Genomic DNA, 14499 nt, shown 5'->3' with positions numbered 1-14499 from the left:
AATATTTCCCCAGACACTGAGTGGTAGAAAAAACAAATCCGTCTCCAAAAGATGTAAGCCAAAAGCTACATTGTGCATGTGTGGAAATCAGACGAATTTGGGGCTCTTTTGGAAGCTTCCACTAAGGTAGAATTGTGAAGGAATTCCAATTTGCCAAAAGCCAGAGTTCTAAAACTTTTAACACCAACAAAGTTCAAATATAGGCTGTTAAATATCGTGTTTATCAAAGGCAGTGAATCAGTCAAGAAGAAAAATGTGCTGTTTTTTGTTCCTAGAAAGCATTGGATTTATTTTCACTGTAAAAAGAACAGTTCGACAATATAACCTTGTTTTATTTTGTCGTATACCTTCCAAAAAAACAAGCACATTTTCTGATAACGCGGCTAAGGAAGACTCCACCAAGCAAAACCACCACCACCAGGGGGAGCAAAAATATTCAAACTATGTCAATCTCGGTCCTTGACCTCGCATGGAAAAATGTCTAATATGCGTCCAAAGTCATGAGATTCTTGAGTCAGGTGCTGAATACCAGAAAAGAGAAAAATCCGACAAGATGCTTCTACCCTCACAGCAATGAAGCAAATTAAAAATCATTGAAGAAACTCCCAAACTTTGACATTGCACTTTTCTCATTGCCCCGTTTGCTCATTCCGAGAAGACCACCATCCCTTAAATAATTACTAGTCAGCAGCAAGTATGAGTGACAAGGTTCAAAATAGCTCCTTCTTGGCAGCAATTTCTCACCCTGATAATAACTGCCACATATGTGCCCGCCCACCCCGCCGACCCCCCCATATCAGCATGTGCCCCCCATCACTTAAAATACAGCAATGCGGTCTCCCAAGGTCATAGTAGCTAATGTATTCAGTCTTGCTTATTATTTATAACAGTGACTTGGATGGGGAGGATGGCGAGGGTGGCGTGTCGGCGAGGGGGGGCACTTTTGGGAAATGAAGCGGCATTCTATGGACACCTTCATTAGTTAAATGAGGGGACATCTGCTCCACAATGCAGGAACGAGATAATGTCAACACAGTCCCACCTGGACTTTGGCACGCTAATAGACATAAAACAGAGGAAACCTGATATTTTGCATAATAAATAAGCAAATACTTTGACATTTTGGGATTATAATTTGAGTCCATCTGTCCGTTTGTCTTACTGCATATACGTCCCAGTGAAATTAGGCCTTTCTCATTGACTTTAAGCAAAAATTAAGACTATTGGCTGGTGAATCAGAGGGTAACCAGTAAATGACAACTATACACTTTATCACTGAGTATAAATGGAAGTACAATGTACTACTTTGCATCATTTAAATATACAGTATGCAACATTTGTGCTGTTCAGTAGATGCAAAAATATCGTTGGAAAAGGTTTGGTTGCTGTCAAACCTAAAACATTAAGTTAAGTTCCATCCAAACAACAATAAAAGTTTAAATTTGAGATAAAATGACGATATATGTAACGCAAAAAGTACAAATTATATTGCAGAAATCTTGTAATGCATCTGTGAATGTTTTTTTCTTCTCAAAAACAATACAAATACTGTTTTTGTTCCTTGTTTTCCATGTTAAAAAATAATACAAAACAGGCAAAATGTGTCAATAATAAATGCTTTTAGGTTGTAAATGGACCATGTAGAGTATAGTACATACCTACATCAAATTTTAATACAGCATGCATGTATCTCCAATGTGTGCTTGTATATTCTGCAGCTTTATTTAGAGATAAGAATGCAGCATACAGGGGGATAGTAATTCAAGATTTTAAAGAAATACTATAAAACATGCAACAGTTTGTGGAACACATGTTTTGAGTATGTATTTTTTTTTCGGGTTGGGATTGTGGGCAGTAGAGCAATGCATGCATGACCCAGCAGCTTTAAAACCATACAATGTAAAACCCAGATGCTTAACATAAAGACATCGTTTCCATCAAGAAAAATGCACAAAAACTTGTGGATTTTTCTTTTAAATGCATGAAGCGCCTATGCTGTCGTAAGTCAAAAGTATGCGTCCAAATATTCCATCTATCCAATAGTGAAAAGTTGCAAACTGCATCACTTTTCGCCAACTCGCATACATGAAGGGGATAGATAATAATATGAAATGAAGAAATGTTGTTAAAAGACTCACTTTGAAATCACGGGCAGAAAACGTTGAGCATGTGTGGTCCATTTATTCCGCCACGGCATCTCCTGCTTCCCATGCGTGCTGAGGGGAACGCTGCAGCTCGGAGTTGGAGGAGAAAAGCCCGCCGCAAACTGGCTCCCACCCTCCTCTCCTCTTCTCTCTCCTCTTTTCCTCCTTCCTTGCTCACTGCGCACAAAAAAGCAGGTTGGTCTTCCTGACAGCAATGACTTGGACACACGCTCTGGAGGTGGAAGTGGAAGAGAATAAGGAGGAGGAGGAGGAGGAGGAAGAGGAGGAGGATGCATGTGTCGCCTTCAGGCGAAAAAAGAGGCACGGAGCTTACACGCCCCTTAGCATCCTCACTTACAAGTATTAACATATTAGGTTTATCATACCATAGGTGTGTAAAATTGGATTAAAGAAGAAAAGAAAATCATCTTGTGTACCCCAAAAATGTTTTAAAAAAAATTAGATAGATGTTAGAGGGCGACTGCATTAAAAAATACATAGGCGCGAATACCAATAATATGATTTTTGCATTCATTAATGTATTTTCTGTACCTCACAAGGGTTATGGGGGTGCTGGAACACATCTCTGCCCACTGTGGGCAATAGGCGTGGTTGCCAGCCAATGGCAGGGCACAGTGAGTAAAACAACCATTCCCACACACACTCATAATTTAGAGTGTTCCATTAACACAACATGCATGTTTTGGGGCTACGGTATTACCCAGAGAAAACCCACACAGGCCATAGGAAAATGTGTAAACATTATTTTTAAAATGTCTATTTATAGGAAAACATTTTATACTACCAAAGGCTCCTAAAAATTCTCAATTTAATTTTTTTTTGTTACTCTAGTTAGCTTCTTTTAAAAAAAAAAAAAGTTTGAGCCAATCAAAAGGATACTAGTCCCTCTTTTTCCTCCATCTGAATGCAGGAATGTTGTTGATTTTAAGAGGACTAACCACCACTCTAGCACGTACAGTCTAATTAGTGCGTGCATACGCATAGTGAGGGTGCCCAAGTGTGAAGAAGGTATTCCAAAAGTAGTAAGGCTGGCAACTTTACCCGCATTCATTTTCCAGGTTATTTCACCCCGTATAATATTCTTAAAGTACCTTGCTTTAATAAAGCCTGAGCAAAGGAGAAAATATTTCACCATTCTCAAAAGGGAGTCGTTTCTAATGCAGAATAAGTCAAAATGATTAATTCTAAACAAAAAGATTAGTTCCCATAGTTAGTTTAACACTTGGCCATACAAGCAATAACAGAAAAAAATAATGTTTTAATACTACAAGAAGGAGAGAATGTCACGTCGAACAAACAAAGGCAATCCCAATTCCCACAGCAATTTTTTTAAGAAAGCCGTGAAGTCGCATTACTAAACTATAGAGGTCCTTTTTGTTTGAGCAGACGTGCAGATTTGATCTTATTTCAATGCAACTTTGATTTGTCGGCAGCACGCCTCTGAGCAAGCGCTTGTTGACACAAAAGATAAGCCCCCGTGCGTACGACTGTCACCGGGCGACATTTGCATTCAATCTTTTCACTCAACAGATGGGTGACGGAGACTCGACAGACCAGCTGAGCGTACCGCTCGGCCGTGGGTGCGCTCGCATCTGCTCCGAGAACGGTTTCAGTCCATTAGATGACTGCGATCAGATTTTGTGACAGCCATTTTTAAGGCTTCACCAAGGAGCAGTCAGGCGAAAGATGAATGACGAAGGAAGCGCCACTTGATTTATTAAAAAGGGATTTTTTTCTTTAGCAATACTACAATTTATAAAAAGTGTATTTTAAAATCATTTATTGCAAGGGTGTCAGACTCGGGTTGGTTCGCAGCCCGCTTTAACGTCAACTTGATTTCACCATTTTAGATATAATATTTAGATTTTTTTATTTTATAAATGGATTAAAAGAACTAGATTAAAAGCCCTGAATATTCGGTTTTTTTATAGATCTAAAACAATGTTTATTTTAGCTTTTTTTTAAATATATTTTTAGATTTTACAAACACAGAAAAAAATACAATTATTGATTTAAAAGGGGGAAAATCAGGAAATTTAATTTACATCTATACTCTTCATTTTAATTTGATCCTAAAACAGAAAGTCGGCACTCAAGATTTACTTTCCCGGGCCACACAAAATGATGCGGCGGGCCAGATTTTGCCCCCGGGCCGCCACTTTGACACATTTATTGGGTCATTTCAGTTAACCTCAGAAGTCTACCAACTTTTAAAAGTCTGAATTAAAGCAAATTATGATACTCAACAGTCAAATTGGAAAACATCATTATTTGAAGTCAGAGGAATTTTCGTTATAATCTTTTGTTTTCTCTTTTCAATTTTGGATTTCAATGTTTTGAATTCAAAATAATCGATTCTTCCGTACAGATAACTAGTTTGGTTAGGATTCAATTGATGTTATTTCAGCAACTCAATGTCAGATATAACAGAGTGAACAGAGGTTTTGCTGTCACTATCCATATCAGCTCTCTTTGTGAAGAGGTATCATCTTTGACATATTCACCCACATTTTTTATTTATTTATTTTTTGTAAGGCGACTTCTTGATATGCGGCGCGTTGCTCCAACTAAACTCCACATCATTCATCTTTTGGAAGCACCCCAAAGCGCTTTGAGGAAGTTAAGCAAAATGCCAGTCAAAGGCCCATTTGTATGGAAAACTGACGCTGAAGGTTACTTCCCTCCCCAAAAGGCGCTCTTGAAATTCTGATCAACTGCTTGATTCATGCGCCGACAGTCCCCACTGGCTTTTTGCCCTGCCTTCGTCCTAAGGTTATGAAATTTTAATGTCGGCGAGTAATTACGACATGACGAAGAAGAAAATAAAAAACACACGAGATGAGATTACACTTTTTCTGCCGACGTGGCTGATCAATACAAAGTATTTCCCGCCGCAAACGCTAGCCGGCTGATCTTCAGTTGGCGATGAATGAAAGATGGATTTAGCTCATTGGCTGAAATTCTGACTTTCATATGAGTTTTGCAGCACTTTTGAGTCGGGATGGCGTTTTGATTATACATTTGCAAGCCTACTACTCTTTGAGTGTCCTCCGTTTAATGAATATTTTACAGCGTGCGCCGTGTTTGGTAGTTTGATTGTGTTCTAGAACATTGTGCGACCCATCTGAGCTCCAGCTGGATGAAGGTTGAATATAAACATCAGGTCTTTGGAAGCATACTTTAAATAAACGACAATTTCTGGAGCCGGACCTCGGCCTGAAATGCGCTTTCAATATGCTCTGGCTTTTAGTGCAAGCCGGGTAACAGATGGAAAACCATCATTTCATTGATAGGAGTAAATATAAAAAGCAGGTGCCGCGCTGAGTGTAGTGATGAGTGCTAAATTATGATGTGTAGCAGGTTTGGAAGCTGATGTTTAGAGAGAGAAAAAGCAGCGTTCCGCACTCTTTCAGACAAAAGGGTGTCTCATTTTAGATTAATGCAGCAAAATTAATAAAAGAGTGGGAATGTGGGCTTGTGTGATGATGGGGCTCTGAAAGCTTTTTGGGGTTTTCACCCCATTACTGTTGTCATGTTAAATGCCAACTAAATCTATTTGTTTGTTTTTGGCCCAAAAAGTTAACTTACTTGCCGTGCCGATGTCAAAATAGGAGGCAATGAGTCCATTTTGCGACCCTTTTTAATTACACTTTCATTTTAGGATAATTGCAGGGTAAATTTGAGATCATTTTCTATTGATTTTGACATTTTCCAAGATGCTTCTTGTTCATTTGTTGCAGATTTGGGGGCATTTTCAGGCGAGTTCCCGTTGGTTTTGGGGCACTCTAAGTTACCTTATCAACTCATTGGCTGCCATTGTAGGCGCCGTTTTGACGGCACGGGCGAATTAACAAATGTGATCGTGGATAGGAAATCAAGCAAAGTATACATACTTGATAACACAACTCACAAACATCTGGTTTTGTGGCATCCTGGTAAAAAAATAAAACTATTTAATGATTTACGTACAGTATGAATGAGTTCAAAAATGCCCATCAATCAGAACAACGCAACGGACCAGACAATTTGACTTAAGGATCCGAACCCTCGTAAAGGTTATAGCGGCGTGGAATCGGGTTGTTGTCATGGGAGCACCACAGCGCATCAATAAATTGCAAAAAAACTTTTGCTAGAACTGAAGATGTGCACGCATAAATCAAATTGGCGCTCCGAGCTATTGGAGGACTGCCGTTTTTATGTCCCCGGGCCATCAATATGACGCCAACGATTGAGTGTCGCGGCGTCGGTTCTGCGCTAAAGTCGAGACCTCGCCGGGGTTTTGCTCGGTACGCGATCAATTGGCGGCGGACGGCGGGAAAAAAAAGCCGCTCCTCTGCGGGTTGGCGTTATTTCAAGTCTTGGTCCAATTACATTAGGCTTGCGAGGCCAAAGTGTGCGTAGGGGTGCGTTGGGGACATACAGATTGATCGGTTGGGATTTAGCGCGGGATCGGGCTTGTAATCAAAAGTGCTCATTGTCAATACATATGGTGGGAGAGCTATCGAGGACGGCTGGGAATCTCCAAGGAGACGGCCCAAAGATTCTTCTCCTCCATCCGTTATTTTCATGCCGGGTAACGTTTTAATTAAGTCTCGAGGACCAGAACGAGGAGGTCGTCTTCATGTTTGTTTTCAGAGATTCCCAGTGGAATCAAAGCGTGGCCATCAGATGGAGAACTGGTCTCGCAGTTTATTCAGCGCCCCGCCAAGACGCGTTTAAAAGTCAGAAAAGAAAATGATTGCAATGAAGCTCGTCCTTGAGCAAAGAGTTAGCAGCAGTTCTTTTGAAAGAAAGAATGACGGAAAAACTTGTATGCGGCGTGTGTCACTCTATTCAACGTTCTGGCAGGAGAAGTAGAAGAGAACCTTGAAACTATTATTCTTGCAGTTGTATAGGGACTCACACTAGAAACTGCAATGTCTGAATAGTGATAAATAGTATAGAAAGAAACATAGCCAGGAAAATAGTGCTAGCGAAATGCATACATTTAAAAATATATATTGATGCCTATTTTTAATTCAATTTACTCACTATTGACGGTGCTCGACGTGAAATCCAGTTCGAGTGGGAGGGGCAAAAGACGTTATGGCGGGGTGGAAACGGGTTGTTGTCATGGTAGCAAAACATCTCTCCTTTAGTGGCGTGGTGGCTCAGAATCAATCCACCCTTCAAACCATCTCCCAAACTCAAGCTTCTTGTGCAGGCCATATTCAATAATATTGGTTGTCTTTTGCTGCAGGCCAATGAAAACTAATAAGGACACCCTTCGTCTAAGGTGCATAAGCTGTCTATGTAGCGAAAGCATATACAAGTCTGTATTTTAAAAAAAATGTGTTCATATATAATGCTATTTACTGGAGAATGAGACAAGTTGCTTTCCATACCTTCACACACTTGAGTTCGTGTCAAACCGGTGTCACCCAGGATTAAAGCCAAGCAGCATCTATGGAGAGAGGCGATGCCGCAGATGTGCGGCACGCAAACATTAACACCTGAGGATCAAAACAACTGCGGGGATTTGGAGGATGAGACGCCCGTCTACTATCCACCGCAGGCTTTTCATTTCCCTTGCTCTTCTATTTCCCTTTCAGGCTCTCCACTTGTTAACTGGAGTGTTGGCGGCGTGCTAAACAGCCTCTTTTGCCACATTTCCAGGAACTTCAAAGCGCTTTCGACGTCCGCTCGGGAGCGACTCCCGCGATGGGAGCCCCGCGTTTTCTCACGCCGGGCCCCCAAGTCTCCAACGCGCCCCGCGTAAGCGCCGCGTTGGCATTCACGAGAGGCCGAGACTCTCCGCGGTCGGCTTTTGAAATTTTTCTGTCTGCAATAACAAAGCGGCCATGTCAGTCTGAAGAGGACACGAAAGGTCGACATATTAATTAAAGTCTTTCCCTGCTTTCCGTTTGACATTTAACACAGCGCCGGCGCCCTTTAGTCCCGAGCGCCGTGTTGGAGCCTGTCCTTTACAAAACCACTTGGACTTTTTCCTCACCTTGAGAGGGACTGAGGAAAGAGAAATTCTCTGCCGAAAACGAAAACACCAGGGTTTCATTTTGCTGAGAGATGCAGGGGATTTTCTGGGCTTTACGTCCGCGGCCACCACCACCGGGAGTCAAATTACGAGGGTGCTCAAGAGGCCTTTAAAAAGGCACGGGTTGCGCGCATGAATGAGTAATGAGCTCGTAAAAACAGAGATGAAGCAAAATCTCGGATAATTTCAATTTCCCCCGTTGTGATAAAGTGTCACAGCTTCCTCCTTTTTCACTCAGTGTTATTTTCTTTTATTACCGGGGGTGTCCAAACTTTTCAAATCAAGGTATGCTGGGGCCAACTTTTATTCGTGGAATAGACGAGGCGAATCGGGTAAAAAAAACGAGGATGAATAAAGTTTTGTTAAGATAACAGAGAGGTTTTACTTAAGGGACTAAATCCATCTACTGTCAAAGCTGAGAACTGCAATGGCAGAATTGAAGCTTCTTGTGCGGGCCATATTCAATTCTATCATTTTCTGGCACCGTAGTTTGAACGTTGAGTGTGGAAAACAACAGCAAAAGGCGATTAATCAATTGGAAAGCATTCGCTGAATGTGCTATTTCAATGTAAATAACATTATCGTGCAAAATGAATTATTCGCGGGTGCGATTCTTTCATGATTAAAGGCCACTATAAATGGTAACTTTGTAATAGAATGCAAAAGGATTCCAGTAAATCAGCAACGAAGCCAGTCCGCCACCCTCCCCGCCCGCCGCCAACCCCCCTTTTGGCCTTAATCACCATTCCATGAATAAATTCAAAAATGAGCTCCAATTAAGCAGTAGTTTCATCTGTTGAGCAGTAACGAGATGCTAATGAAGAGTGCCAGTCTTACGCTAGGACCTGGTGATTGCTTTTACTGTTCCGCCGCTTGGCCGCGTTCGTCCTCTGGTACAGTCCATGGACTTAAACGGCGACGGCGTGCAGTCGAGGGAAGTCTCGGCTAATTGCTCTCAAATCCTGGCGACGTACGTTTCTGGCGCTTTCACCTCGACAATTGTTCATTTTAATTTGAATGCTTCATTTCCTGTTTGAGCGGAATGCTGCGATGCGTGAAAACAGTCGTCTTTAAGTGTGCAGATTTACGCAACCGCAGAAACAGAACTTACTAATGGAGTTGATTTTTAAACGAATATGTGACTCGTCCAAGTTAGAATGGCGCTGTTTTGATTCTGAGATGCCTCACAAATTATATCAATTGATATTAACAAAAGTAGGTTCAACAGCCAATCGTTTTTACCATCTTAATGATAAAAAAATACCAATGGTCGTGTGATATCGACCTTTTCCGATAATGTACCAACTACCGTATTTTCACAACTATAAGGCGCACCGCATTATAAGGCGCACCCTCAATGAATGACACATTTTATTTTTTTTCCATATATAAAGCACACTGGATTATAAGGCGCCCTGTCTATTTTTGGAGACACTTTAAGACTTTTAAGTGCGCCTTATAGTCGTGAAAATACGTAATTTGAATTGACATTGCAAGACGTCCAATCCGTTTGAAGTGGGAAGGCCAATGAACAAACATTTTATGGATTGTACATCTACCAGTGATAAACTCAGTTAAATTTACAGCAGAATTGGATGCCTATTCATTTTTTTCAGATTTTTTAAAGTATATTTTATGCGTCATCGGCTTGTTACTTCATAGCATTCCTTGATAGTATTAGATCGGTGCGATGCTAATTTTAATACGTGTATGCTGTGTTTATAGTATACACTAAAAAGTTGGGGGGGGTGCAAGAATGTATTCATTCTGTTCTTGTTACTCGACAGTTTGGGGTGAACCCTTGCTAATGGATCATTCCATTATCAAATGTTTTATGGCACGTTTTTGTTGACGCTACTGTATCATCATTGTCATATCAACAAAAAAAGTCTCATCGTGTTGACATTTGCAAATGACAAGATAAATAGTGCCAATAAAAAGAGCGCACATTAGTGACAGTGTGATTGATGTCTTTAGAAAAAAAGGGGGGGCATCTGATATTTGAGGACATTCGCAAAAGCAGTTTTTGTATTGTTGACATGTGCAAGACATTGGACGTTTATATTTTAAACTTGTGCCCTTGTGTTTTAATTATAGTGTTAACAAGAAGTCATCCTATAAGGCTCATCATATTAATTTAAGAAAATGAGGCTTTCTTTTTGGAAAGCACTTGCTGGATTTTGCAGGGATGAATCCAAGGAGATGCTTGTTTTGAAAATGCAAAAAGCGTGGCGATCTCTTCTTGAAATATGCAAGCCTTCCGGCAAGTCCTTCCTTTTAAAATTTTTAATTACAGCCGTGCGCGTCTTCTCATCTAAACTTCCTACCTATCATCAAAATACTCGTATGGCATGTTTCGGATCCTTGACGAACGTCCTTCCGAGTGCGCTGCGGTTCTGAGTTTATTTTGAGCTCCTTGTAATTGGAGATAATGTTCAGTGGTGAACTTCTATCCAGATGAGGAATTTCCAACCTAACGTTCTGCTATCAAATTGCTGCCTTCCGCGTCCTGAACTCAACTTGTGGAAAGAGAAAAAACTTGAAGCAGGGCTGGTGTGAATACATCTTTATTGTTTTTATTCCTTTCTTTGGCGTGTTTTTGCATTTAAGGAGACTTGTTTGCTACTTCAGAACAAGAGCTTGGAAAATATAGACATTTTCTTGGTTGCAAAAAAAAACTCCCAAAAACTCAGCTTCAAGTTTGTGCTTATTTTTGTTGTTGTTATTTTTGCTTCTTTGACTGAACCGAATTCCCAGTCCAAATCTCATTTCATGCCACAGAAGAGGGATCCAGTTTTTTCTTATATCGAAGCGGGACGGAAAATTCCACTTGTTTCTGTTCAGATGTGATGTAGGGTTTAGTCCCATTAGCAGATGACAGGCACGTATGAAGAGTACAACCTCAGGGGATACGGCCACTTTAACATCAGCGTCACAACCGATTAGGAAAGAAGAAAAGTAAATGGTGACTCCTCGGGGCGGCGGCCATAACGGGAGCATCCACAGTTATCCTCAGTAGGTCATAATGGATTTGAAATGAAAGCAACTTCCCCAAATAACCTTTTCAACTTTGCTTGGTGGCTAATTTTGTGGCAACGTCTGCCAGAAACAATCAAGTTCGATGGGAATATGACAAAGTCGCAAATGTGCAGTGATGCCAAGTCCTGTCTCTTATGAATATGTAAATCAGCAGGTTAATATATGGAATGTTATTACATCTTATCACACATCACTGCTCTCTCAAGTTATTATGACCGAGGTTGTGTTTTTTTTTTACTTTTGCAAAAACATTTTAGAGGATTGACTGTTTGGCTCAAATTATTCATTAAATTCCTCCTGGCGTGATTTGTTTATCCTGTCTTTAATGGATGATTAATTTGTTCTCCAGCAAAACAGCTGTCGTTGTTTCCCCCTAAATGTTCAACGCTATCCCAAGGAGACAATCAGCCATCCATTTTGGCAAAATATAGCCCTCACGGCAAAATGTTTAATTGAAAATGTTTACCTCCAGAGATCAGCGACATTATTTTCTTTTACTCCTGTAACTTTGACGAGCAAAACTGTGCGAGAAAGAGCACTCGTCTGCCGGGATCTTTCCTTCAGATTGAGTTTTCCAAGCTTCCGCCAAGTAAGTCCCCAGCGAGAGATGATTCACGATCCGGTAGCGGGCTGTGCCAGAACGGGGTCATCTGCATAGATGACTCCATCACTTCAGACAGCAAAGGGCAAAGCCCAATAACACGGCTTGTTCTACAAATTCACATTTCCTTAATACTCCCTCCGGGTGCTTTAGACGGTCATTTATTGAAACTAGAAATCAAATGGCGGCACTTCATATATCTTTATCACCTATAGATGAAATGAAAACGACATCTCGCTCAATATAGTTTGAAATTTTTCCTCCTTCAGTTCACGCGTGAGGCCTTAAATTCGACTCAAAGCCTTTTTTTATTTTTTATTCCTGGACCTGGCAGGTGGCTTATCGGAGTGCACAGCTGGGTTAAACACACATGCAGTATGCGCAAAATGGTCCACGATTTAACAGGAAACGTTACGCGCCGATGAATAGCAATGAAGATTTGGTATTAAAAAGGATGTTGCATTTTTTAGAATTTCCATTTAAGCCCTCAGGTGTCAAAGTGGCGGCCCAGGGGCCAAATCTGGCCCACCGCATCATTTCGTGCGGCCTGAGAAAGTAAATTATGAGTGCCGACTTTCTGTTTTAGGATCAAATTCAAATGAAGATTATAGATGTAAATTGTATTTTCTGATTTTCCCCTTTTTAAATCAACAATTGCAATTTATTTCTTGTGTTTTTAATTCAAAAAGCATTTTGTACAATCTTTTTGAAATATTTTCTGTTTTCCACTTTAATATTGAATGTAAACAAATATTTTGTTTCCTTTTGAAATGAAAAACAAATGATTAAAATACATTTTCCCTTACGAAGAAAATAAGCTCAAATAAACATTGTTTTAGATCTATAAAAACGGAATATTTAGGGCTTCTGATCCACTTCTTTTAATCCGATTAAAAAAAGAAAAATCTAAATATTATATCTAAAAAGGTCCGGCCCACGTGAAATCGAGTTGACGTTAATGCGGCCCGCAAACCAACAGTTTGACACCCTTGAGCAGTGAGCCAGTGTGGCTAGTTGTGATTTTTAAAAAATATTTTCATAATTGTAATGCAGCCTTCAACTTATTGAACCAATGCGCGTAGCCATTAATTAGAAATATTTAAAACCTGATTGAAATTGGCATAGAAAAGTAATTGCTTCTTTTAGAAATATGATTACGAGACACTTATGCAAAGAAAAAGCACACAAAACTAAATATAAGGGTGAGAGTTAGAATTCCTAAGCGTCTACTTTGTTTCTCTTCTGCGTCTGCTTTGCAAGCAGAAAAAAAAGGTCTCTACACTTAATATATTTCCTCCGCAATCTGCGTGGAGTGACCCGTTGTCCACTCTCTAACTCGGAAATTGCTAAAGTAATTGGTTTTGTCTTGGAAAAAAGCCCACCTTCATTTTTATGCATTAGTCGTCGCTACTTCCTGGCTCCCGTTCTCCGGTGGGTGCATTGTAAATCGGGAAAACATTTCCCAGCTCCCCTTGAAATAAGGGGATTTCTAAAAAAAAATGAGGGCTATAAAAAAAGGACTAAAGATAAGCCTAGCTTTTAATGCGGTTTATTTGAAACATGGCGTTTTTATTCCATGTCTGATGGTGTTTGTTTCATCGACTTGTTGCTCATTTCCCGATGAACCGGCGCCGATTTTGTGATATCCGTGAACGGGGAAATTGGAATTTTTTTCCGGCATGTGGGATTATAGCCGATGTGTCAGTCAAAAAAATAAAAAATAAAAAACACGCTGAGTAAGGGAGGGCTAAGGTGGCTTTTGGTGGCAAAGAAGACACTTGCTTTGATCACTACAGCTTGGAAATGAATAATGCACACAGCCTTGCACACTTTCATGTACCTCCATCTTGTTGTTGGAATGCAGAAATCCCAAAATAAAAAGATTACTGCCTTCAAGCTTAGGGGGAGGAATCAAAAATGGAATTGTAGGGCTATATTAACATCTATAATTAGAATTAGTATCAACTCATGAGCCGCCGTTGAAAGCCACGGGCGTCCAATTCAGTTGGATTGGATACCTGGATTTGACGTCTACGTTGGCACTGATTGAGTTAGCATAACATTTTTGGTGACTCCTTAATTCGGTCTCTCGATACAACAATTTTAATTCAAGAAAATACAACAGTGACATTATAATACTCCAATGGAATTATTAACATATTTTTAAACCTAGCACATTTGATACATAAATGTTGATTATTTTTGTAATTTCATAGGTTTTTTGTTCTAAGAGACTCCGAGATTTAAAATAATAATAATAATTTGGTTTCAGTTATTCAGTGCTTTGGGCTTTAAAGTTATTTTCCAGGTATTATTTATACTCTCCTAGCCTTTTTTTTTCCTATCAATAATAATGATGAATGCGATCCAATTTGAAATTCCCCGTTATTTCGTGAAATGATTTTTTAGCTATTGGCTAGTTTGTCATTTTTGGTCCAGCAAATCAAGCCGCCCGCTCCAATTAGCTATCCATCCGTAAAACGCCGACATTTTTGGACTTGTCCACTGCAACTATTTCTCCTTTCCTGACGTCTACGTTGGCTTTCCATCTTGTCTTTAAATTGGATCTGGGATCAACACCCCGACCATCACTAACCATAAAAATAAAAGACACACGTAGAATGCGCAAACGGGCCAGAACTACACTGCCAGGATTCATTCCT

The 14499-nt window shown here is 40.1% G+C and overlaps 1 protein-coding gene across 11 annotated transcripts in view; it reads right to left on the bottom strand.

Annotated features, from left to right (window-relative positions):
* Positions 1 to 14499, bottom strand: part of LOC144066868 (CMP-N-acetylneuraminate-beta-galactosamide-alpha-2,3-sialyltransferase 1-like) — a 45570-nt gene that overhangs the window by 20564 nt on the left and 10507 nt on the right. For 7 of the 11 annotated variants that reach the window (XM_077590266.1, XM_077590262.1, XM_077590264.1 and 4 more), the window contains one exon: positions 2139 to 2321. In XM_077590266.1, the coding sequence (XP_077446392.1) occupies positions 2139 to 2321 (183 nt within the window). Of the gene's footprint in view, positions 1 to 2138; positions 2470 to 7549; positions 7609 to 11701; positions 11886 to 14499 lie in introns of those variants that run through there. The other 4 variants (XM_077590271.1, XM_077590272.1, XM_077590270.1 and 1 more) reach the window with 3 other exon arrangements.

The sequence above is a fragment of the Stigmatopora argus genome, chromosome 21, assembly GCF_051989625.1.
Source record: "Stigmatopora argus isolate UIUO_Sarg chromosome 21, RoL_Sarg_1.0, whole genome shotgun sequence".
Classification (NCBI taxonomy): Eukaryota; Metazoa; Chordata; class Actinopteri; order Syngnathiformes; family Syngnathidae; genus Stigmatopora; species Stigmatopora argus.
The sequence above is the reverse complement of the archived record's forward strand: the minus strand, read 5'-3'. Positions and strand labels throughout refer to the sequence as shown.